The 27,199-nt window shown below is 38.7% G+C and overlaps 1 protein-coding gene across 2 annotated transcripts in view; it reads right to left on the bottom strand.

Annotated features, from left to right (window-relative positions):
* The window catches only part of ATP10D (ATPase phospholipid transporting 10D (putative)), a 106,508-nt gene that overhangs the window by 42,770 nt on the left and 36,539 nt on the right, over positions 1 to 27,199 (bottom strand). For both annotated transcript variants that reach the window (XM_047719219.1, XM_047719218.1), the window contains exons 4-10: positions 22,384 to 22,588; positions 20,001 to 20,086; positions 11,476 to 11,582; positions 11,060 to 11,191; positions 10,525 to 10,652; positions 10,154 to 10,406; positions 1,137 to 1,375 (exon numbers count right to left, since the gene is read on the bottom strand). In XM_047719219.1, the coding sequence (XP_047575175.1) occupies positions 1,137 to 1,375; positions 10,154 to 10,406; positions 10,525 to 10,652; positions 11,060 to 11,191; positions 11,476 to 11,582; positions 20,001 to 20,086; positions 22,384 to 22,588 (1,150 nt within the window). The remainder of the gene's footprint in view (positions 1 to 1,136; positions 1,376 to 10,153; positions 10,407 to 10,524; positions 10,653 to 11,059; positions 11,192 to 11,475; positions 11,583 to 20,000; positions 20,087 to 22,383; positions 22,589 to 27,199) is intronic.

The following is a 27,199-nucleotide window of genomic DNA, read 5'->3' as shown; positions in this document are numbered from 1 at the left end:
ATGCTAGATGCATTCTTTCCCTATTTCTCTTTCAGAAGTTGGGAGGAAAATTAAGGCAACATGTTTGGAATGGTCTGATCTATGTCCAAGATCCACTAGGCCAGGTTTTATATCTTAGTGCCACAGAAATTAACGAAATGAGTTGTACTGAAATATCACCCTCGTGGCTGCAATTTTCACTGGCAACTTTGAAAAGAGCCAAGAGACTCCCCTCAAGGCCTTTCTAGGACAAGTGAGCTCCTGGGGTCTACTCAGATCACATCGCTACTATGAAAACCATACAATAAATTCAACGCAGAAACCCAAAGATTCCCCCAAAGTAGACTCGTTCTTGTTAGGCTGCCTATTTTAGAGATCAACCAGTTACTGGTCTCACGGCTGGGGAATCCTCTCAACTTGGGAAAACACAAGTATTAATGAACTGTGGAGGGCAGAAATCAGGCAGCTGAATTTTTACTGAAGCAATGTTAAGTATGGCAAAACTTGTGACCTCTAGCTCTTTCATGGAAGTACCGTCTGTCTTTCCTATCTTCCACATGGAGCTCTCTATTTTCTGGCAGCAAAACGGGTTCATCAGTAAGTGTGACTAAACACTGTTCCAAACTTCCCTCTGGGAATCAAGCAACAACACCCAGCTGAGCTTTAAAATGGAAATATGAGAAAATGTCATCCTGAGGACTAGGAAAGGCGAAGAGGACACAGGTGTGGTGGGATGTGGGGGAGGAATGCAGAAAGATAAAAAGGCCTTGGGAGGGTACTTGAATTTGCCTGTGATTCAGACATCTTTCTCTGTCTGTGAGATAACCCTGCCAAGCTTTGGGGCTCTGAGAGTGAGCCAAGTGCCTTAAACCCCAGCAGCCTTCTTCAGGCTCAGACATGACTGGCCCCGATCAGAAACACCATGCTTTTTCAGAAATGATATATTATCTCTCAACACTGAATCATCCCACAAATCAGGAAGTTGCGATAGTGTTTGCTTATATTTCTAATGATGTGTGGCAATTACACTAAACGGCAATTACGTAGTCTCTTCTCAGGTAGGAAAGACAACAGTGTTGGGCTCTGTCATAATTACGGAATGTTCTTTCATTATTCATGACGGATGTGCAAAATTCAAGTCACGCGTTCACACTTACAATGGGGCTACTGAAAGCAGCCTGTCTGGAGTGAGGCACTTCACTGGCTCCTTCTCTACTTCCCAGAGCTGAACAGCTCCCAGCAAGATGATTCGAGGATTTACTTCCCAAGGGCCCATTATGAACCGTCCTGCAGCTGGGGGCCCTGGGTTTCGCCATATTGCTGAGGGAGTCGATCGGAGTGTCAGTGGAATCTTCATCTTCAGAGATTGCTTCCTGGTAGGACTCTAACCTCTTGGCTGAAAGAGAAAAATCACATGGGGTCATTACCTGAGAAGAACCGCTTGCTTGTGGGTTGAGTATGTCAGGCATTTACTTCAACAGCTATCACACATCATCTCCTCCCTTTTCAAATCTGCCCTCCAAAATCCCCTCCCCAGATTCCCTTAATGAACTTACCTTGCTAAGAAAAGTAGAAGCAATTAGGAAGCAACTCCCTTCTTATCCCATCAGCAAATCTACCAACCTCTCCACACCCGTATCCAAACTTTGTTTTTACTACTACTACTACTACTACTACTGATAAAGTTTCAATTGTCAAGCTTTCTCTATTTGTAATCTGTCTCCCACCCCTCCAGCCTTCTCAAGGACTTCACCCTTACAATTCTCCCCTTATGCTGACACCAATCTCTCCTCAACCAATCTCATGGCTTTCTGTCCCTGTCTGCCCACCGACACTACACCTGGCAAGGTCACGCATGAGCTCCACATTATCAAATCCAATTATCGCATCTGTCCATATCTTATCTGCACTCTTAGTAACATCCAACAGAGCTAACCATTCTCTCTGAATGGCTCTTTTGGCTTCTCTGACACCATGCCTACCTGTTTTTCCTCCTACTTTAATGGCTGTTCCTTCTTAGTTTCTCCTGCTGTCTTCTCTTCAGCCCTCAAACACCAGGTTGCTGCAGGAACTCTTTCCCTTCTCCACCTATATACTCTTCCTTGGTCATGTCACCTGGCCTTATATTTGAAATATCATTTCATATGCACCTGACTTCCAAACCTGTAACTTCAACTCCAATTTCTAATTGGAATCCAGACTCCTATATAAATCTAACTCTCTACTTGATACTTCCAGCTGGATGTCCAGTGGACTCTTCAAGCAGATATCCACAGAGCTCACTCTCTTACCTTTCTCAAGTCTCTTATCACATCCCTTGACAGCAAAAGTTTGCCAGATACAACAACCACACTATTATAAATCCTACTGCAGCACTTAACACCATTTAAACACTATAGATAGATCTATAGATCTTGTTTTTATTTTTTTTGAAACATCCACTAGAATAAAAAGGCAGAGTTTTGTCTATTTTGTTAATATGATATTAACATGTTAATATGATATTCCCAGAGCTGTATTTACTAATACTCAGTAAATATCTGTTGACTAAATAGATATTAGATACCTGAAATTTGATATGGCCAAAGAAGAACTCTTCCTCACTTCTCCCTCAAACTTACTCTTCCTCTGGCCTTCCCCATCTTTGTAGACAGGACCTAACTATTTATCTAGCTACTTATGCCCAAAATCTAGGAGTCTCCTTGATTCTCCTGGTCGTCCCCAGTCCCCATATGCAAAGCATCACCAACAGCTATCTATTATTTATCCAAAATACATCTCAAATATCTCAAACTCTCTCCATCTTCATTACCTTAGTCCAAGCCACCATCACCTCCCAACTGGGCCAGTGCAAATAGCCTCATAACTGGTCTCCTTGCCCCTTTGCATTCCATTCCTCAACCAGTAGCTAGAGTGATCTTCCTAAAACATAAAGCAGAGCAGATTACTCATTCACAAAACTTCCCTTATGTTGGCTTCCATAGCTCAAAATGATCTGATCTCAGCTGACTTCTTTAACATTCCTGCCCCTTCTTCTTCCACACTTCTCCACAGTCCAGCCTCACTGGCCTTCTTTTCTTACTTTGAAAACTGCGAAGCTCATTTTAACTGAGGGCCTCTGTACCAACTGCTGCCTCTCACCGGTAGGTTTTTGCATCTGAACTTCAAGCGTGTTATTTAGATCTAAGCTCTAAATATTAGAGAGGCCTTGCCCCCCTACCCAATCCAAAGTGCCTTCCGATCATTCTGTATCATAACGACCCATTTTAATTCACTGGAAAGCACTTTTCATTACTTTTTTTCTTGATTTAAGAATTAATTTATTTGCATCTATTTTCTCCAATAGAAGCTCTTTGAGAACAGGGTCCTTGTCTGTCTTGTTTATCATGATAACCAGTGTCTGGAATACAGAGTAGACAATCAGTAAATATGTAGTTGTTGAATTGCTAGCTGTCTGTATTCAGGCCAAGTCTAGTTACTAAATATAGAGTATGGCTTTGGCAAGTTAATTTCTAAAATAAAGAATATCTGCATATCCTGTTTAATAATCTCTATCTGGGATCAAGGGAAAGTTGTGGGGTAGGGACTTAACATTTATTGAGGACCTCCTTTCCATCGGGCGTCTGTCTAGGTTCCTTTACAAATGTCTACATCTTCCTTTTTCATCTTAAACATAATGCTACCAGGTAGGAACCATCACTGCTCCACTTTATAGCTAAGAGAGGCTAAGATCCAGACAGATCTTTGACCAGGGACATGGTCTTCTGACCATGGTTAGATAAATAGCTAGTTGGGGGCAGATCTGGGATATGAATTTAGATCTTCCTGACTCCAAAGCCAGTACATGTATCCACTACTTCTATCTCTTTAGCAGTCATTGGTAGATGACAGATTAGTTCAGAGATTCTCAACAAGGGGTGAATCTATTCCCCCAAACATTTCACAATGCCTGTACACACTTTGTTTGTCACAACTTGGGCAGGAGTGCTACTAGAATTCAGTGGGCAGAGCCCAAGGAGTCATCTAAACATCTTAGAAGGCACAGGACAGCCCCCATGATGAAGAATAATGCAGCCCAAAATGTCAATAGTGCTGAGGTTGATAAGTCCTTGAATAGCTAAAGAAATTTACTGGTATGTGATACCATTTTTAAAATAAATAATTACAGGGGCGCCTGGGTGGCTCAGTGGGTTAAGCCTCTGCCTTCAGCTCAGGTCATGATCTCAGGGTCCTGGGATGGAGCCCCGCATCAGGCTCTCTGCTCAAAGGGGAGCCTGCTTCCCTCTTGCTCTCTCTGCCTGTCTCTCTGCCTACTTGTGATCTCTGTCAAATAAATAAATAAAATCTTTTAAAAATAAAAATAAATAAAATTACCGTATTACAAAACCTATAGAAACATAAGGGCTATACAGGAAGTTCTTCTAGCCATCATTAGGGAAATCAGTCACCATGCAACTGTGTAATTACTATAATGCCAGAGAGCTCAGCCCTTAGGACAGGACAAACTTGTTCAATAAATAGCATAGAAGAACACATGGGGTAATCTTTAATCATTTCATAAAAAACTATGAGAAGGAAATAGACCAGTAAAGTTACAATTTGATTCAGAAAACAAAGCTACTGGAGTAATACTTGTAGACTCTGAAAATTTCTCAACAATTGGGCATGAGAAGGAAAAGCATATTACCATATTGGTAAACAAAATCTACCCAAATGATCATGAAGATTTTCATATGTCTCTTAAAGCTGGTTCTAATTAGTTCCATGAATGCCTCAGAGTGGGGCAGGAATCCTTGCCTTCCAACTCAAAGGAGAAAATACAAAGTATGTAGTCTTTCCTTTGACTCAGGGTAGGTATTGGATTAGATACTAGGTCAACTACTTTATTTCTCCTTCTTATTTAATCCCTCATCTTCTCTTCCGACTCCCCCTTCAAATAGCTAATAACCTGTTCATGCCCCATTATTTATATTTATTTGCTATCTGGAAGAAGTCAGCAAGAGTCTATGGAACAAAAAGTTTATACACTTCTCAATGTGCTCCCCAAAGGGCCAAAACCAAAAATGAACAGCACAGCATGCTCACGGATTTCTCCCAACTATATCATCCCGATATCCGCCAAACATTTTGCTATGAACTAATCCCCCAAACATTTCCAGCATCCCAACTTTGACCCGTTATAAACAGCATGCCCAGCTAAGCTTCGTCCAACTGTATCATCCACATATCCTTGATACACAAATCTTTTTTTCTAAACTAACTCCCTGTGCATTTCCAGCATTCCAAAAATTTCTTTGCCCGATATCCTCTAGGCTCCAAATCTTGATCAGTGCTAAATTCGCCTCCTACACTGACTGCTGAAAATCAAAACAGTATGCAACAAGAACACCAGACTTTAATCTTAAGGACACTCACATATTTTTACATTTCCATGTCTGTCTTCCACACTGGACCATGAGCTCCCCAAAAGAGCAATCTATTTATTTTATTTATATTTCTGTATAAATAGTTACAACCACAATAGCAGCTCTTACTGATAAAGAACTTATTCTGTGCCATGCTCCAAGTGGCTTTTCATGAATTATCTTCATGAATAATACTGATCCTTTTTATTGAGGCCCAGAGAAATTAGGTAACTTGCCCAGAGTCACTCAGCTTGTAGGCAGTAAAGACGGGAATCAGACTCAGGAGGCCGGATTCCAAAATCCTTGTTCTTCGAAACTGCTATGGGCTACTACTGTAGAGATCACATTCACAAATTGTGCATCATAAAGGCACTCCCTAGACAAACTGAAAGTGAGAAACATTCTACAAAATCCCTAAATAGCGCCCTTCAGAACTAGGGTCATCCAAAAACAGAAAGCTTGAAAAGCTATCAAATCTAAGTGACTGTCCCAAGGTCTCCTGGATGGGATCCTTGAAAATAAGGTAAAAATGAAGAAACCTGACTAAAGTATGGATTTCAGTTAATAATGCCATGTCAATATTATTTCATTACTTATGACAAATGTACTATACGACTAATAAAAGACATTAACGACAAAGGAAACTGGATGGGGGGCACAACAGAACCCTTAATAGCATCTGCAAATCTAATAATATTCTACACTAAAAAATTATTTTAAAAAAGACATCCTCTTTCAGTAATCTTTTAAAGAAATATCTTTTAAAATTTTAAGACGCACACAAATTACCTGGGAATATTGTTAAATGAAGATTTTAATTGAACTTTAAAGAGGGGCTGGAGAATCTGCATTATTTTTAATACACACCCAGGTGCTGCTGCTGCTGCTGCTGAGTCCATAAGTTGCAATTTATTTTATTTTCTTAAAGTTTATTGATTTTATTTTTTTTTAAGTTTACTGATTTACATAATCTCTACACCAAATGTGGGGCTCAAATTCACAACCTTGAAATCAAGAGCCACACGCTCTTCTAGCTGAGCCAGTCAGGTGCCCCTATGTTGCAAGGTTTTAAAACATCAAATGGTGTTGTCAGATGCATTTAGTTCAAATGCATACATGCACGGGGCTCTTTCCTAGCAGCAATGTTCTTTACGGAAAGATCGCCTACGCAAATCTTTTGCCCGCAAATCCTAAAGAGTGAACTAGCTTTCATTTCAGTGAACATAGTATGTCTCAGCATTAAATTCTGGAGAGAATTAGCCCCTACTATTCCCTCCTTTATCAATCAGAGTGTGTATGTACATGTCCTTGTTTTTAAACCATTACAGAAAGGAGACCCGGAACTCTTGATGTATCTATGGCAGAGATCTGCTCCCAGGCAAAGCTGGAACCTTCTAGAAGGAGTGCAATACCCATGGAGCACAAACAGTTCAGTCAGGATAGCATAGGATTTTCAGCCACTTGTTACCTTCTCTGCCTAAGGGGCTACGGAGGAGACGCACTTGCTGAGCCAAATGTGCAGGCTCAGGGACTGGGATGGGAAAGGATGGTACTAGCCCTCTTAAATACTCCTAATACAAAAAACAAGGCAGTGCTTTCCATTGTACATTTTGTGAAACATTACTACTATAAGATACTTCTTCAAAACAGGGATCTAGAGTCAAACATTATGGAGGACACAAATCTCACTAATGGGTGTGAAAGTTCAGCTACACTGAGGTGGATTATTTATATAAATTTTGGCAATTATTATAGTGCAATATAGCATAGCCTCTAGAAGTGCAACACCCATGGTGCACAAACAGTTCAGTCAGGGTAGCATAGGATTTTCAGTCACTTAGTACCTTCTCTGCCTAAGGTAGAGAAAACAGAACAGAAAGGTGGTCATGAGGAAGTCTTAAGAAAAATGGCTGTAAAAACAAAAGCACACCATAATGCCATTAAAAAAATATATATATTAATGTGTACAAAAAAAGACTCAAAAGAAATGTACAAAAGTGTTAACAGTGGTCCACTCTGGTGGGCATTATTGATGGCTTTTAAATTTTCTTCTTTTAGCTTATCTGAAATTTTCTACAATATTGCTTTTGTAACAAAAATACACTGAAGAAGATGAAACAATTCAGAGTATCATCACATCCAATATGAATAGCTATTTTTTATATTTCTATAGTGATTATGCAATAAATATCCAACATTTTATCTCTCGCGTTCACAGGTAACAAAACCCGGCTTAAAAAATACATGTGCGTAGGAGGGTGCCTGGGTGGCTCAGTCAGTTAAACCTCTGTCTTCGGCTCAGGTCATGATCCCAGGGTCCTGGGATATAGTCCCACATTGGGCTCCTTGCTCAGTGTGGAGCCTGCTTCTCCCTCCACCTGCTCTGCTGGCTTCTCTACCTGCGTGTACTCTCACTCTCTGACAAATAAATAAATACCATCTTTAAAAAAAGAAGATTCTTCCTCTCCATCTACCCCTGCCCTAACTCATGTGCAAGTGCTCCCCCCATGAATAAAATCTTAAAAATATATATACACATATATGTATGTATGTATGTGTATCTAGGAGAAAATACAGTTATATTTTTCAAAATTTTGGGCCAGGTTTAACACTACTCACAGGAATTATAATATACGTAATCTTATTAATATTCATAATAGCTGACAAGATTTAATAAACATAAAAATTCTGACAAGTAGAAACACCCTAAGAGACCATGCTAGACAAAATTCTAAGATGGCCCCCAAGTTTCTGATCCCCCTGACTAGAACATACCTTCTGGGTACTATGGGGTTTCGCTTCTGTGATTCACTGATGTTATATGGAAACCTTGGAAAGATTTTGCAGATGTGACCAAGCAGCTAACCAGTTGAATCTGAGTTAATCTAAAAGAAGACTATCCTAGGTAGATTGATCTCATGAGGTAAAAAGAAGAGTGACAGTACTTTCTTGAAGTCAGAGAAATTCAAAGCTAGAGATTCTGCTGTGGCCTTGAGGAAGCAAACTAGGACGCTACAGAGAGGCTACGTGGTAAGAAACAGTGCGCCACCTCTAGGAGCTCGGAACAGTCCCAGCCAACACTAAATTTCAGCTTGGTGACATACCCTAAGGGGGGATGCCACCATCCCACACCCAGGCTCCAAGCCCCACAAAAGCCATGAGACAGTATATTTGTGTTGTTTAAGGTCACTAAATTTGTTGTAATTTGTTATGTGACAATAGAAACTAATACAGCGATAAATGAAGAAGCAGGAAAATACCCATCACACACAGAAGGATAATATCACAGGGACAAATTATTTAACATTCAGTTCAATACAAGTGCCCAAATGAACATGGACAGTGGCCACAAACAACCTAGAATGAACAACGAGCTGAACGGCAGCCCTGCCTTAATAGATAAAATCTTCCTACAAAATAGGAAAAGGAAATGATCACTTTACCAAGGAAATTCAAAAGGCCAATGAACACATAAAAAGTTAAGCATCTCATTGCTAATCAGAGACAAATTAGGGCAATGAAGTGCTGAGTCGACAAAAATCACACATTAAGAGTAACTTCATCCCATTATGGCTGGTGTGAAAAGCGGGTATTGTTTTTCTGGGTGATAGGAACGTAAATTAGCACAGTATTTTAGAGGTAAATTTTGTAGAATCTATAAAAGTTTTATATGTGCATTCCTCTAGAGCCAATAATACCACTCTAGAAAGGTATCTCATAAAAATAAGATATGTACAAACATGTATGTACAAAAATGCATACTACTTGATCAATTTTCTTTTACATATCATAATCTTTAATTATGTCTCCTTGCCTTAAACTCTAAAAGCTACATGAGATCAAGGGACTTGTGCCACATATTAGGGGCTCACAAAATTTATGTTGAATGAGTAAGTGATAATTGAGTAAGTTCACTGAAAGTATTGTTATAATAGCAAAGTAAGCCTGACCACATACAGTGCAATACCATGCCCTTAATGTTGTTATGAGCTCACTCAGAAAAAAAAATATTTCATGAGATAGTGTTGAATAAAGAAGCAAACCTCAAAAAGAAATATTGTAACTGTTCTAACTAAAAGGGAAAATGTGCAAATACGTATGTTCACATATAAAAGAATATGGAGAGTTATATATTCATCAAATTGTTAATGGTGATTAACCTCTAGAGAGTAAGGTTTTTAATTAGTTATGGATAGTTCTCAGAAATATTTTCATAGGAGTGCATATTACTTTTATAAATAACAAAATTAATGTAGTTCAATTCTTTAAAGAAAGCTTGCCATTTGTATTATTTATTTAGCCTCAGAAGTTTAGCTCATTATATTTATTCTTAAACTATGTGTTCTTAACCAAGAATCGATGGATATCTATGGGCTAAAGGATGATGTGATGGGTTAGGGGGAGGATGTACCCCTCCCTTTGGAATTATTTTCAAAATATTTCTTACGGAGATTCAGTTGTTTCATTAGATTCAAAATATTTCTTAGGGAGAAGGTCACAGTTTCATTAGATTCTCAAAGTATCTATAATACTCTATTCTCACTGTACCTCATCTCCAACCTCCTACTGCTATTAGTAATTGCCTTCCGTTTTGAAGAAACTATGGCAGTAGACCCCTTGACTCTGACCTACTAGCTTTTGAAAGCACAATGAAGCTTAATGCCTCTTTTGATGAGGTATAGCACCCATATGCTGAATTACCAAAGCTTTAACTGGGTGCCAAAAATGACCAATCTTATGGTTGGTTTTCACAGAAACCCAATACTCACCATTTTCTTCATGGCAGTAATCGAAGCCTGCCACACTACATCTTCGGAAAACCATCTTATTCTCAGTAAGAGTTCCTGTCTTATCAGAAAAGAGATACTGAATCTGTCCAAGATCCTCGGTGATGTTGAGGGCTCGGCACTGAACAGTGGAATCCATTTTCTCATTGTAGAAATCCACATCACTTTGAATAAAATATATCTGTCCGAGCTTCACGATTTCAATGGAAACATAGAGTGAAATGGGAATCAAGACCTAAGAGGAACCAAATAATTTAAACAATGTTAGAGGGAAAAGGAAGTTTGAGAAACCAAATATAGTTGGGCAAGTAACAAAGATCTTAAAATTCTATGATGACCTCAACAGAAATTACCTGTAACAAAATGATCATGGTCCAAAACATATAGAATCCTGCCAACACTGGTGATAGGACATTTCCATCAGGCTCAGGGATATTAAAAAACATTATGTTTTCATATCTACTCAACCAGATTCCATGACCTTTCAAAAAACACACAGACATGAAAAGGATGGTACATACCTATTATGTAAATATAGAACTTCATTCCTAAAGAGGAATAAGAGTATTTATTTTGGATGAACACCAATTGCTTATTTCTGAAAACAAAATGAAAAGCAAAAGGCTCCACATTCTCCTGTCTCGGTCTCTCTTCAAATCTCTTCCCAGGTCCCTTTCCTACTGTGGCCACGTGTAACTGGCTATAATCAACATTAATGCCTTTCAGATCACAGAATGAGAAAGATAAAGATGTGAGGGAAACTATTATTGGCAAATAAAAATCTCCTTTGCAAAAGTCAAATATTCATAAATATTTTGAAAATAAAATACCTTCAAATAAAGATCTTGCTGAAAAGAGGTCAGTATACAAAAATCTTATTTTACCTACCCAATGCACCAGTTAAACACATCACAACCAAAAGTAGGACACACCAGAGGACATCTGTATTTGCTCTTCTTTCTAATTTGCTGCGCTTATACCTTGGGCCACTGTTGTTCAGCATTGCTTTGGTTTCATGGCCTACACAGGTAACATGTCAGAAAATATGCAAATTAAAGCCAGATAGCAAGTATCATGTTTTTAAGTCTCTGTGACAGATGATTTAATAAAGAGTAGTTGCATAATATATTTTGCTAATTTAGTTTGCTTTTGCGATCCATTTAGAAAAACAGAGACCAAGGATTAAGCTTATCAAGACAAAATTTCCTTTCTGCCTTTGTAGACTGCATTCTGAATAAACGGAAAATGTTAACTTGAAGAAAAACACAGAGGAGACAACCGTGAAAATGAGGAGTGTCACTAACCTGCGTAAACTACAATGCCCGCCACAGCCTCTGTGTTTCTAATGGTGCATCCTCTAAGTAGTAAATTTTCTTTACTGAGACCCACGCGTTCTTTGTTGGAATGTTCTCTATGAGAGAGCACAGAGATTTATTTTTACATAGTAAAACTGGGGGGAAAATAAATAGCAAACACGGGGATGCAAAAATAAAAATCGTGGATTTTGAGTTTTCTTGACGAAATATTCAGTCGAGCAGTTCACAAAAAAGGTTTCAAATCTCTGGGCCATTTGTTTTTGTTATTTTGCTTTGGCTCAGAGAAAGATGCAAAAAGTTTCAATTACCATTGTTTTCCATTATTCACCGATTGTCAACTTCTACAAAAACTCAGAAATATTCCAAATAAGTAACTGTTACTCAAGTACAAACTATATTTCAGGTAACTTAGTAACAGACAAGGGAAAAGTTCTTGATAGGATTAGGAAATTGCCATTTTGGCCGGGATGGAATTAAGGATTGTTCTAGGTCATGGTAACCTGTGGCTGCTAAAATCATTAGGTAACAGACTGATAAGAGGAATTTTATAATGAAAGGATAAGGTAGAGAACACCAATCTTAACAGAACTACCAATGAGACAAGGGACATCACAAGCCTCCATATGGTATGGAACAGATGTCTCCAAAGGGTCCTAATCAAGCCTCTGTAACAGAAAATCAACCTAGAGTCTGTGGCATCAAGAGATCTGTGAAGACTTTGAAATTGTATGCAATATTTCCTGCGTGCATGTATATGTGTATATTTACGTCTATCTCTGTAGAAATAGAAACTATTTCTTTCATCAGATTTGAAAGTGCCCCTGGAACCCTCTTACCTGTTGGTGGGAATGCAAATTGGTACAGCCACTTTAGAAAACAGTGTGGAGATTCCTTAAGAAAGTAAAAATAGAGCTACCCTATGACCCTGCAATTGCATTACTGGGTATTTACCCCAAAGATACAGATGTAGTGAAAAGAAGGGCCATCTGTACCCCAATGTTCATAACATCAATGGCCACAGTCGCCAAACTGAAAAGAGACAAGACGCCCTTCAACAGACGAATGGATAAAGAGGATATAGTCCATATATACTATGGAGTATGATGCCGCCACCAGAAAGGACGAATACCCAACTTTTGTATAAACATGGATGGGACTGGAGGAGATTATGCTGAGTGAAATAAGTCAAGCAGAGAGAGTCAATTATCATATGATTTCACTTACTTGTGGAGCATAAGGAATAACACAGCGGACATTGGAAGAAGGAGAGGAAAAGGGAGTTGGGGGAAATCAGAGAAGAAGATGAACCATGAGAGACTGTGGACTCTGAGAAACAAACTGAGGATTTTGGAGGGGAGGGAGGTGGGAAGTTGGGTGAACCTAGTGGTGGGTATTGTGGAGGGCACGTATTGCATGGAGCACTGGGTATGGTGCATAAACAATGAATCTTGGAACACCGAAAAAAAAAATTAAATTAAAAAAAAAGAAAAAACAAAAGAAAAGAAAGAAAGTGCCCCTAGACAGTTTATAGGAAGTCAGAGGGCCAGAAAACAATGTTCACCACCACCACAAGGATGCAGTCTGCAAAATCTAAGTGCAGTAAAGCACAGGCGAAATGACCTGACTTATTCAACAAATGGATGGCAAGGGGGCACAGGGAGAAGCAGGGAGGACTCAACTCAGGAAGAAGGCAAGCAGCTCAGTCTAGAAAAGGATACATTCTACAAGCTAACTGGCCTAATTTCTTGGGAGGAAAAATTTAGAGACGTGTCAACCAAATAAAATGGGCAGACCTTGTTCGGATCCTGGTTAGGATATCTAACAAAAAATTTTGATATCTAGGATATCAATGAAAAATTTTTTGAGATACCTGGAAAAGTCTAAACAAAAACTAAGTATTAAATGATAACAAGAAATTTTTCTTATGTAGTTAGGTGTGATAATGATGTTACGGCTCTGGTCCTTAACTGCTATGTATTCATAGTGAAGTATTTACAATGAAATGCAAAGAGGGAAGAAATAGGAAGATAATTAAAACAAAGTTGGCAAAATTATGAAATAGTTAAAACCGGGTGAGAGACTTTGGGTGTTCATTATATTTTTCTTCCGGCTTCTGCATGCTTGAAATGTTCTGCAATAAATAATTTAAAAATTATCAAAGTAATTAGTTGATTAAGTTATAACAGTGGCAAAGATACACAGAAAAATAACTGGAAATTTTTTTTAAATAAGCAAGAAGTAATGTATTTCACCTATTTTGAAAATGCCCTCTTAATTTCAGCATTAAAATTAGACTGTTTTCTAAGCAATATACTTCAGTCAGTAAGTTGTTTCTTTTTTCTTACATATAGGAAAATTGCTATCTGGAATTACAAGGAAAAGGAAATAACTCTTCAAAGAAGGTTTCATACCACAAAGGACAAAGAAAATTGATTTGTCCCTTCACTCCTGTAATTTGTAAACATCTTATTCTAAGAGATGTTTGCATTCTTTCGTGTATATGGTTTCATGTACAAACAGACAACCACAGAATCATAGTCAGGGTCAGTAGTGTCCTTGGGCTTAATTTAATTCTACTTCCTGGTTTTACAGATGAAGAATTTAAGTCCCAACATTCACATTTCCATGTAGTATTCCCAGGCAAGAACCACACAATCCTTATCAATCTAGGATTCATTATCCCCAGAAACTTCATAGGAACCGATTTAACATACACAAGCATTTCCAAAGTTTCTCAGTAAGATTTTAGATTTTTTTCCCCCCTGGAATCTTTATTTTTCCCCATTACATCACTCTAGGTTACTGTCATTAGATCAAAGCCCAACTCCTATCCTAACTGTGTCTGCCCAGCATTAAACAGGTCCTGCCCTTGACAAGTATATATCTGGCACTTATGATGTGGGACCTTCGGACTCTATATGAAGCACGGACTGTCCACACAGAGCTCTCATCCATTGAAGAAGCTAGGTTATATCTGCCACATGCCCAGCACTCCAACTCAGATGCTGGGGACAGAAAACCATACATAGGGACGCCTGGGTGGCTCAGTTGGTTAAGCAGCTGCCTTCGGCTCAGGTCATGATCCCAGCGTCCTGGGATCGAGTCCCACATCAGGCTCCTTGCTCGTCAGGGAGCCTGCTTCTCCCTCTGCCTCTGCCTGCCATTCTGTCTGCCTGTGCTTGCTCTCTCTCCCTCTCTCTCTCTGACAAATAAATAAATAAAATCTTTAAAAAAAAGAAAAAAGAAAAAAAAGAAAACCATACATAGTCTTGGTTCCTGTAGTCTAAGGGGAGGTGATTGATAGAGAAATATGTAAATGTAATACAATTATTATAGATATTATTATGACAAAAACCTGATATTCAGTATGTACTGTGGGCACAAATAGAGAGAATGTCAGTTCTGCCTGGAAGTAAGACTAGGAAAGTCACCATATGAAAGTGAGCATCTCAATTTTGGTTGATTTTAGAAAACAGACCACAGAGCAGGTAAGGGATAAGAAGCTAGTCTGGTAGATAAAAATAATTCCACATAAAATCATTCTATCTACCTGGGCTGACTCATTCAATGCTTCCCTGCAGGTTGCAGAAGCCAGCTCTCAACAGAGGTGTTAACAGAGCCGACCCAGGGAAGTCCAATCCCTGAGGGAGGGAGAGGAAGCAGGGAGCCATCTTTTGGATGTGGAGTCCAAGAGGAAGGCAATTCCAGTGGTCAGACCAGGCTAATCAGAAAGTAAGGCACCACACCTGAAGCAGACACATCTCAGAGGAGCCCATCACAAATGGAAAAACCAAAGAGCAGGCAAACACGGCATCAGGGAATCTGGAGGCAAGTGATAACTGGAGAGTCAGGAGGTTACTGGGGCCCTAGAACTAGGTAAGGGTTCTGTGGCAAGACTGAGTACCCACAACAGCGAATGATGTTCCAATGTGTCTTGTAAGAAAAAAAATCACGTCCAACGTGGATGAAGAAAGAGGCTGACAAGGTAGACCAGGACTCCAATTTCAGAAATTTGGTTAAGACGCTCACTCACTCATCTGCTTCCCATCACTATAAATTAGCTTTTATTTTTAAGAAATTATATAAATCAAATCACATAGTATATATTCTTTTCCACCTGGCTTCTTTCACAGATGAGCGTGATATTCTGAGATGCACCCATGTTGTTGCGTGTATCACCAGTGAATTCCTTTTTGCTGAGTAGTATTACATGGTATGGATATCCAATTCGTTTATCCATGCACCTGCTGATGGGTGGGCATTTGGGTTGTTTCCAGTTCTGGACTCTCACAAATAAAGCTGCTATGAATATTTGTGTGCAGGTTTTTGTATGAAGAAATGTTTTATTTTCTCTTAGCTAACTCCCTAGGAGTGGAATGGCCAGTTAATACATATGTTTAACTTTTTAAGAACTTCCATTGTTTCTTAAATTGGCTGTACTTTGTATGGTCCCACAAGTGGTATATGGGTGTTCTGGATCCTCTACATTCTCACCAGTACTTCTATACTTGGGTCTTTTTAACTGTAGCAGTTATAGCCTTGTGGTTTTAACATGTATCTTTTCACATAGCTATTTGTCATCTACATACCTTTTCTAGTGAAGTGTCTGTTCAAACTTTTTTTAACCATTTAAAAGACTGTAGTGTTTGTTTTCTTATTACTTAGTTTTGAGATGTCTTTACATATTCTGAACACAAGTCCTACATCTGATGCATTCATTACAAATATTCTCCTCCAGTCTGTGATTTATCTTTTCATTCACTTAACAGTGTCATTGAAGAGAAAACGGTTTTAATTTTGATGAAGTTCTTTTTCATATTTTTTTCCTTTTCTGGATTGCGCTTTGGGTCTTGTATCCAAAAAATCTTTGCCTAACCTAAGGTTTCAAAGATTTCCCTTATGTCTCCTCTTTGTGTAAGTAGTTTCTGATCTTTGGGTTACATTTAACCATAGGCTCCATTTTTGGTTAAGTTTTTTATACAGTGAGAGGTAGGGCTTGAAGTTTATTTGTTATAATGTGGACATCCAATTGTTACAGCATGATTTGTTGAAAATAGTAATCTTTCTTTACTAAATTGCTTGTGTACGTTTGTCAAAGGCACATTAGTGGATAACAAAAACCAGCTGCCTGTAAATGTGTGGATCAATTTCTGGACTCTATACTCTTCCAATGTCTTCTGATCTACTGGTCTGTCTTTATGCCAAAATGACACTAACTTGATTATTGTACCTTTATAAGAAGCCTTGAAATCAAGTGGTGTTAGCCCTCCCACTCTGTTCTTTTCAAAGTTGTTTTAAGTTAACATAGGTCCTTTGCATCCCCATAAAAATATTCAGAATAAACTTGTCGATTTCTTTTATTTTTACTTCTGTTTTTTATTATGTGATGTTAGTCACCATATAGCACTTCATTAGCTCCCGAAGTAGTGCTCCACGATTCATCGTTTACATACAACACCCAGGGCTCCTTGCAATCCTTGCCCTCCTTAATACCCATCTCTGGGCTAAACCACCCCCCACCACCTTTCTCCCCTTTGAAACCCTCAGTTTGTTTCCCAGGGTCCACAGTCCCTCATGATTCATCTTTTCCTCTGGTTCCCCCGCCCTTCATTTTTCCCTTCCTAATGTCCTCCATGCTACTCCTTATATTCCACATATAAGTGAAACTATATAATTGGCTTTCTCTGCTTGACTTATTTCATTTTGCATAATCCCCTCCAGTTCCATCCATGTCCATGCAAATGGTGGGTATTTGTCCTTTCTGATGGCTGAGTAATATTCCATTGTATATATGAACCACATCTTCTTTATCCATTCATCTGTTGAAGGGCATCTTGGCTCCTTCTGTGGTTTGCCTATTGTGGACATTGCTGCTATGAACATTAGGGTGCACATGCCCCTTTTCATTACATCTGTATCCTTGGGGTAAATACAGGGGAGTGCAATTGCTGGGTCATAGGGCAGCTAATTTTTATCTTTTTGAGGAACCTTGATACTGTTTTCCAAAGTGGCTGCACCAACTTGCATTCCCACCAACAACAGGGTTCCCCTTTCTCTACATCCTCTCCAACATTTGTTGTTTCCTGCCTTGTTAATTTTTGCCATTGTAGCTGGTGTAAGGTGGTATCTTAACGTGGTTTTGATTTGAATTTTCCTGACGTTGAACATTTTTTCATGTGTCTGTTAGCCATGTGTATGTTTTCTTTGGAGAAGTGTCTGTTCATGTTTTTGCCCTTCTTTAAAAAAAAAAAAGACCAAAAAACACAACAACAACAAAAAACACCCCAAAACCATGTTGGGATTACACTGAATCTACAGATCAATTTGAAGACAAACTGACACCCTAATATATTGAGTCTTTCAACCCATGAACAACATATATCTTTCCAACTATTTACGTCTTTAATTTCTCCCAGCAATGTTCCGTGGTTTTAAAGGTGCAGGTCTTTTACATCTTTTGTCAGAATTATCCTCAGGGATTTCATTTTTTCTGATGCTATTATAAGTTGTATTTTGAAAAATTTCAATATATGGTTGTTTATTGCTAATATATAGAAATACAATTGATTTCTATATATTGATGTTTCCTACAACACTGTTAAATTCACTTATTTTTTAAAATATTTTATTTATTTATTTATGTGATAGGGATCACAAGCAGGCAAAGAGGCAGGCGGGGGTGGGGGGAAGCAGGCTCCCCGCTGAGCAGAGAGCCCGATGCGGGGCTCGATCCCAGGACCCTGGGATCATAACCTGAGCGGAAGGCAGAGGCTTTATCCCATTAAGCCACCCAGGCACCCCTAAATTCACTTATTAAATTCTTATACATTTTATCAGATTTTCCACAAAGAACATAAAACCATCTATAAATAAAAGACAGTTTTACTTCTTTCTTATTTGATAGCTTTTATTGCCTTTCCTTGCCTGACTGTACCAGCTAGAACCAGCAGTGCAATCTTGAATAAAAGTGGTAAGAGTAAATATCCACGTCTTCCTCCTGATCTAAGGGGAGAAACATTTAAAAACCTTTAGTCTTGCACCATTAAGAATGACTCTAACTGGGGCGCCTGGGTGGCTCAGTGGGTTAAGCCGCTGCCTTCGGCTCAGGTCATGATCTCAGGGTCCTGGGATCGAGCCCCGCATCGCGCTCTCTGCTCAGCAGGGAGCCTGCTTCCTCCTCTCTCTCTGCCTGCCTCTCTGCCTGCTTGTGATCTCTCTCTGTCAAATAAATAAATAAAAAATCTTTGAAAAAAAAAAAAAAAAGAATGACTCTAACTGTAGGTTCTTCATAGATGCCTTTATCAGGTTGAGAAAGTTCCTTTCTATTTCCAGTTTGCAAGAACAGAAGTTAGATTTTGTCAAATGCTTTGTCTACATCTATGAGATGATCAGAAAGATGGTCTTTCTTTTTCAATTTGTTAATTATGGCTTATTAATATGATAGATTACATCATGTGATTTTCTTATTTATTTATTTATTTATTTATTTGACAGAGAGAGTGAGCAGAGGCAGAGAGTGGCAGGCAGAGGCAGAGGGAGAAGCAGGCTCCCTGCTGAGCAAGGAGCCCGATGCGGGACTCGATCCCAGGAGGCCGGGATCACGACCTGAGCCGAAGGCAGCTGCTTAACCAGCTGCTTAACCCAGGCGTCCCCATCATGTGATTTTCTAATATTAAATCAACCCTGCATTTTTGGGATAGGTCCCACTGGGTAACAATATGTTATCCTTGACATTGTTGGATTTGATTTGCTCTAATTTTGTGCAGAATTTCTACATCTATGTTCATGCAGAATACTGATCTTTCTTTAAATGTCTTTGTTTGCTTTAGTATCAGGATAACTCTGGTGTTGGAAATTTTCTCTACCATTTTCTCTTAAGATCACCACTATGAAGCAGGTCTAATTGTCTCCTCTTAAATTGTTTCCTCTCAGGAAACTAAAGCTTGAAAAGAGTAAATAACTTGGTTCAAGGCATAAAGCACTTAAGTAGTCAAAGCTATACTGAAATTAGGTAAGACCTCAAATTCTAGCATACAAGGGACATACATGCCACGAGATATCTTCAAAATGAACACTGTTGTGACTTCCCATACTTTTTCTTATACATGTTCCAAACCCTTGGCTAACTTTTGCCAACCAGGAATATCCACCTGGTACTCTAATTCTGCAGAAGGACACTATCCTGTCACCTAGATTGCCAGTTCTTTCCAGACACCTCCTTCCAAACACCATGTCTTGGGCTTACTACAGAGATTGTGGAAAACATTCTCACACTACTGACAGATACTTTACAATTATTTTAAGAACAAGATTTTCTTATTGTTTTTAAATCATACATAAATAAATATTTAACTAAACAATTAAGATAAAGCTAAATTAATAGATGGCTAAACACGTGGCCTTTGGTGATTTAACTTGGATATATGGACACAAAAATTTTACTGAGTTAATTAAATATAATTGCAATACACAATTTCACTCACACCAAGGAGGGTAAGTCATGTATCACTCACAGATAGCCTCGGAATCTGCTGAGGTCATTGTTTGGACTTTCACATTCTATCTTACTGGAAAATTTCTCTGGATCAACTTCAGAGTCCTAAAAAAAAAAAAAGATAAGTAACTATACATGTAAAATCACAACACAAGAAGTCATGTCAAAAAGATGACATTTTTATGTATACCACTTCATTTGCATTAACCATATATGTGAACATTCTGAGCACATATACATTTAATCCCTGAAATTTTTACTTAAAAATTTAAAAATAAGCTAGACATCAGCATCTTACAAAATTGATATTTAAGTGTTTAATCCTCCCACCAGCTCTTTAAGATAAAACTAATTCATTCTTGCCACAAAATTTATGTCACGAATTACCCAAATGAAGAAAAGTACAGGCATAATCACAAACGACTGAGTGGGACTGGGCCGGTTCCAGAACATTCATAGGCATCTACCGGTAATGAGAAAGTCTGAACCATACACTGGAATCCACGCAGGACTCTGCAAAGGAGACCTTCTACTCCTACAGCAAACACTCTGTTACATAGAAAGCACTGAAAAGCTCTAGATACTCTGTTGTTATTCTTTAATCATGCAGGAAGTGTCTGAGATTAAGCATATAAATGAATACTCTGAGCACATAAACATTTAATCCCAGCATACTTTATTCAAAAATTTAAAAATAACCTGGACAACAGCATCTTACAAAATTCTCTAATGGACTGAATGATAATTTTAGAAGGCTTGATAAAACCAGTGAGCAAATAAGCAAAGTGTGTTTCTAGAACACAGGCATGGATTCAAGAAGAATAAGCCATGGGAACTTTATCTCATTTCCTTGTTTTTCTATGAAATGTTTGCCTAATAAAAGAAATACTACTGATATAGCTTGTAATGTATTAACATATTACAGCAAATGTATGAAAAATCTGAGTTATATAATCATATGATTTGATTTGTTAATCAGTTTTTGAGTTCTTCTATGTACTAGAATCTCAATTATGTACTTTTTTTTTTTTTTAAAGATTTTATTTATTTGACAGACAGAGATCACAAGTAGGCAGAGAGGCAGGCAGAGAGAGAGGAAGGGAAGCAGGCTCCCTGCTTGCAGAGAGCCCGATGCGGGACTCGATCCCAGGACCCTGAGATCACGACCTGAGCCGAAGGCAGCGGCTTAACCCACTGAGCCACCCAGGCGCCCCTCAATTATGTACTTTAAATGTATTAATTTCTTCTTTAAACCCCCACGAGGTAGGTGTTATAGTTAGGTCTAATTAACAGATAAAGACAGAGAGGCACAAAGAAGAACAATGATTTGCTATAGGTTTCCACACAAGGCAGTGTTTAGAAACAGGACTGAAAAACAGGTCATGGGATTCCAGAACACTGACCCTGAGTTGAACCCAGCCTACCCTAACTGAACCCAAAGAGTGATGATTAATCAAAGACGTCACCCTCAAAGCTGGTACTTAGTGGTATACAAGAGAATCTCAAATTGTGTAAGATTTTTACCAATGTTTTAGTTACATAAATGCTCACAAAAGTGCCAATGACAAGCTGAGAGGCATATCAATCACAGGATCTAAATTAAATCCAGACACAGAGACATGGCCCACTGTTCCATCAGAGCATAAACTTACTGAAGATCAGGGCATTTATGCAGCTAAAACACTTTTTAGTTTACTAGACAAAGGAAACCTGACTTAACAGTTGAGTTTTAAGAAGATCATTAAATTTTAAAATAATACTTCATCAAGTGTTTCCAGAGAAAGGGAAAGGAAACTGGCATGTAAGCAGTATCCATGCATGACATTTTTACGTATATTACTTCATTTACCTCTCATAGCAAAGCTATGAGGCAGACATCATTATTTCTATTTTAAGATAAGCTGATAAATTGAATAAGTGATTTGCCCAAGGTCACACAGTAATTAAACAGCAGAGCAGGAATTCATTCAAACTCATGTTAACATAACTTTCAAATTCTTGTTTCGCTCATCACAGCAGGATTTAGAAAGGTCTAGAAGCTCTGTGGCATGAGAAGCTACACAAATCTCAAAAGGTCCAGGTATAGTTGCAATTACAGATTTTAGGAACAGAAGGTGATTATTTCCACTGCAAAATAACTCTCCAAATTGCAAAATAATTCCATTTCCTTTCATTCAGTTCCAAAAAATATAGGATTGCCAGACTAAAATATGTGAACTTCAAAGTCATTCTATTCTATTATCTATAAAACACTTCCACAGATAGCTGGAAATGGATTAAGTCCTCTGGGATTCTATTTTGTAATTGTAAACATGAATTTAAAAATTTCCTTATATGTACCTGTGAAAATCTTCTGAAAAGGAAAATGTTAATAAGTCACCAGCTGAGAACACATTATTTACCTGCTCTGCATATCCCCGAACCACCTGCCTCTGTTTTAAATTGCTCTCTCCATCAAGCCCAGAAGTCTCAATGTGACAGATACCATCTGGATCGGTAGAAAAAAGTAAGACCATGTCTGCAGGAATAACCTCATTACAGGAAAGGCGAATAAAGTCTCCAACAGCAACATCTTTCCAGCATTGGTCGACATATTTTTTCTCTTTCCTAACATCGGGGGAAACAAAAGCATAAAGAGGATATGAAGACAGAAACATATGTAATCTTATTTTTTAAGTTTTGCGTGTAATTTAAAACATGGTTAAAGAATTAGGGTGAATTTTTTTTTTTTTTTAAGATTTTATTTATTTATTTGTCAGAGAGAGAGAGGGAGAGAGAGCAAGCACAGGCAGACAGAATGGCAGGCAGAGGCAGAGGGAGAAGCAGGCTCCCTGACGAGCAAGGAGCCCGATGTGGGACTCGATCCCAGGACGCTGGGATCATGGCCTGAGCCGAAGGCAGCGGCTTAACCAACCGAGCCACCCAGGCGTCCCAATTAGGGTGAATTTTTTTTTTTTTAATTTTTATTTATTTATTTGAGAGAGAGAGAGACAGTGAGAGAGAGCATGAGCGAGGAGAAGGTCAGAGGGAGAAGCAGACTCCCCGTGGAGCTGGGAGCCTGATGTGGGACTCGATCCCAGGACTCCAGGATCATGACCTGAGCTGAAGGCAGTCGCTTAACCAACTGAGCCACCCAGGCGCCCCCCCAATTAGGGTGAATTTTAATCCACTAAATGTTTAAAGGGAAGCCAGAGAAAACCTAAATTCCAGAATTTGCTTCACCTGAAAATTTAGTTATTCAGCTAATGAAACCTATTTCTCAGCTCTTTTGTCCCAGGAGACTTTGAATTATTATGCTGTTTGAGTGTAATTGGAATAAAATGAACATCTGCTGGGTTAATTCACATAGATCTCAACTCCTGGGCGCTCACTCTTCTTGCAGGTATCAAGGATCCGGAAACGTACGAGACACATCTACTCTCAGGGCGCTTCCTGTCTGTCTGGTAGAATGAATTAAACAAAACACCAAAGAAGTAAAATAAAAACAAAATGAATAAAATACTCGACATTCTAAAAATCATTATACTACCGTGAACACCTCTAATTATCACTTAATAGAACTACTGGTAAAACAGTCCTGAGTCTGCCACAGCTGTTCGCTAGAAAGAAGGATGGAAAACGTTAACCCTTTTCAAAAGTGTAGTTTCCCCCATATATATTCAATTTTAAAGGAAAGATACATCATTCGAGGTTGTCTTGCTTTAAATACCCTGTTCTATGTTAAAGTTTTTGCCATACTTCTCATGCCTTTTCATACTAACTTGCCTGAACTGTGCTTCCCAAAGCATTTTCCTTAGAGTAGAACAAGGAAATCTGTATCACAGAATATCCTATCAACAAGTTAAACAGCATTTCACATACAATGTCACCAACCAATATCAGGAAGGCTGTACCATTCCCCTACTGCCTACCAAATAACCATAAAGAACTGGTATTTGTGACAAAAATACACTTATTTCAAAAGTAAAGATTTAGTTCCAATTATATTTATGGAGCTAAATATTCAAACTCATTGTCAAAGGTGTCTGGGAGATAGCTATATTCTAAATTATGCATCAGAATAAATAGAAATGCCACCTTAGGCCAACCCTTGTATACTTTCTGCTCTATAGAATTGTATTAGTTATTTCAAGAAATATCTAGCTGCAGGGGCTACTGAAGAAATACATTTTCAGGGCTTATTTTCCCAAAATATCTAATGCACTAGATTGAATCCAACTCAAGGAAACCTTGATTACCTAAAGATTTGGTTAGTTCATGGAGAAAGGTAAGATCAATGATTTTGTCCTTATCATTCTTTTTTCTAGAATTGTACAGACCAGTTCACTCTTCATGGAAGAAAGTAAAAGAGAACATCCAAAAACACAAGTATGGGTCATATTTCAAAGGTTCAGTTCTAATGAGTAGTGATTCAGTTCTATGAGTAGTGATTTCATTCCATAGAAAATGAGGAGTCACAAGGTTCACCTGAAGAAGAAGGATGTGATACTACTTCTGTTTACTAACTCCTGTAACAGAATAATGAGTGGACTTTGGGTGTCCAGCTAGTTTGATGTAGGAATGGCCAAATCCAATGTAAAATTATTTAAATAATTCAGGAGAAGGAGGAGGATGGTCAGAATTGAGGAGGTAGCAGCAGGGATAAACAGAAGAGTAATTCAAGACATATTTGGGTTTTTTGACTTACTACATGTTTTAGGACTTAGTACACCACATTTTATGACTGGACTACATGCAAAGGTGTTATCAAGCATGACTGTACAGTTTCTAACTTATATGATGGGATGACGAATGGTGCCTTTCACCACATCTCAAATTTTCGAAGCAACTGATGCATGAGACGGCAGATAATAAACAGAGATTGGAAAGCTTTTATCTGAAGCAAGATGTGAAACCAAGGATGTGCAGCAATTTGAGGGTTCTGATCTTATGCTCATGGGTCCAGACAGAAATGTGGTAATCCTAGGTACACAGAGGGCAGGTGACACCAGGTAAGGACATGATATTCCTTACAGAAGGAGACTTTAAGGTAATAAAGGAATGGAAGGACACCCAAGAGAAAGTAATACCAGAGAAATCTAGGGAGAAAGAAACTTTAGATAGGGAGTAATCATAGTGAAGTTGTAAAGGCGCCAAGCCTATGGCATTCAGTGATTAGGATGTCTGCTGACTATGGAAAAGGCTGATAGAGTGAAATTGTTGCTGGAAGTGTGAAGAAGGAAGTGAGACCTCCATGAATCAGAGAGTGAATAGAAGTTAAATATTTAAGAAGTAGAATATTTCATGTTTCTCTATGAAAGGAAGTAAAGGGTAAAGGTAGTCACTGCAATGAAAGGTAAGACAAAGGATAAAGGATGAGATTAACTGGACATGAACATGAGCTGTAGGGAAGGAGTCCATGGAATAGGCAAGGTAGAAGACAGAGCACTGAGTGGGGGATGCTGATGGAGGCTATGACAAAATAAGGAATGGGATTAACAACAGAGGAAAGGACTCCTATTGCAATAAAGGGAGTAGTTGCCTCTTCATGTGAGGTCAGAAAAAAGTTGGTGAAAATGTGAATGATGCAGAGGGAATGGGGGGTAACATAATTCATGCTTCATGACCTCTATTTTTTCTATGAGGAAAGCTAGAAGGAAAATTTGCCAACAATTTGTAAAGATAGTAGGAAAAGACAGACTTGACTCTTAGGGTTAGGAATTTTATTTTTCTTTCAAACATAAGAAGTACAATTCCTCTCAAGGACAAGTTTATTTATTCTACATTGGAACAAAATTTAAATGACGTCAATTTCATAACTTCATTTTTCCCTATTTGGAGTCTACACCAGGATTTCAAAAAAATACCTAATTTGCCCAACAGCTAGCTAGTTCAGGTCAATAAACATCTACAGACCTTAATTTATGCCAGTTACTATGTTAGGTGCTAAGAAGACACAAATGGCTAATATACCATCCCCACCCTACACAAGTTATGGTTGAAATTAGAAAAAGACACACAAGAAGTACTTTCATAAGGATACTTTCATAAGTATGAAAGAAGTACTTTCATAAGGATCCCCAGTTTACTACGGAGCCAATAGTTAGGGTGTTTAGGTGGTGAGGAGGTGAGTTTTGAAGGATGACCAAGAATGACTCAGGTGAAGAAAGGTGGGACAGTGTATCAGTCAGGGCACAAAGACATAGGGCAAGAGAGAGCACATGTGTGAAAGCAACTGCCAACCAGTGACAATGCTCACTGCCACATTTAACTAGCTCTGAAGATTTCTCATTGAGGTAGACTCAAAATGAGACTATATTTCCTTGTCCAATAAAGAATTAAAACTAGTAAGCAGACCTTCTTCTCCCACAGCCTGAATGTTCAGCTAGAATTTCTTGCATCTGCTTGATTGTTTGTGCTTCTGAACTACTCTCATTGGACAGAACATGGTTCTCACAGTCCCTCCTTCAGGCAAACTTCCAGACCCATTTCACTTCTTTAAGAGTTCAAGATCCGGGGGCGCCTGGGTGGCTCAGTGGGTTAAGCCACTGCCTTCAGCTCAGGTCATGATCTCAGGGTCCTGGGATCGAGCCCCGCATCGAGCTCTCTGCTCAGCAGGGAGCCTGCTTCCTCCTCTCTCTCTGCCTGCCTCTCTGCCTGCTTGTGATCTCTCTCTGTCAAATAAATAAATAAAATCTTTAAAAAAAAAAAAAAAAGAGAGAGTTCAAGATCAGGGACGCCTGGGTGGCTCAGTTGGTTAAGCAGCTGCCTTCGGCTCAGGTCATGATCCCAGCGTCCTGGGATCGAGTCCCACATTGGGCTCCTTGCTTGGCGGGGAGCCTGCTTCTCCCTCTGCCTCTGCCTGCCATTCTGTCTGCCTGTGCTCGCTCGCTCTCCTCTCTCTCTCTGACAAATAAATAAAATCTTAAAAAAAAAAAAAAAGAGTTCAAGATCACACAGCTCTGCTGCATAAGCCTTGGGAAACATTGGGAAGGGCACGCTGGACTATTAACAGTGATTCCACTAGAGTGGGAGGTGGGAGGTAGGGGAGGGGTAAGAAGGAAGGGCGGAGAATGTAAACTTCTACTTCTTGCTTTATAAAGAGACAAAGAGTAGAATTATGAACAAATTTTTCTCTTTGATTTTTTTAGCATTTTCCCATAAAATGCTAAAAAAATTATAATAAGCAAATAATGAATAATCATTGCATATAACAGCAAAGACTTATCAGATGCTTGA

This window comes from Lutra lutra, chromosome 2 (assembly GCF_902655055.1).
Source record: "Lutra lutra chromosome 2, mLutLut1.2, whole genome shotgun sequence".
NCBI classification, from domain to species: Eukaryota; Metazoa; Chordata; class Mammalia; order Carnivora; family Mustelidae; genus Lutra; species Lutra lutra.
The sequence above is the reverse complement of the archived record's forward strand: the minus strand, read 5'-3'. Positions and strand labels throughout refer to the sequence as shown.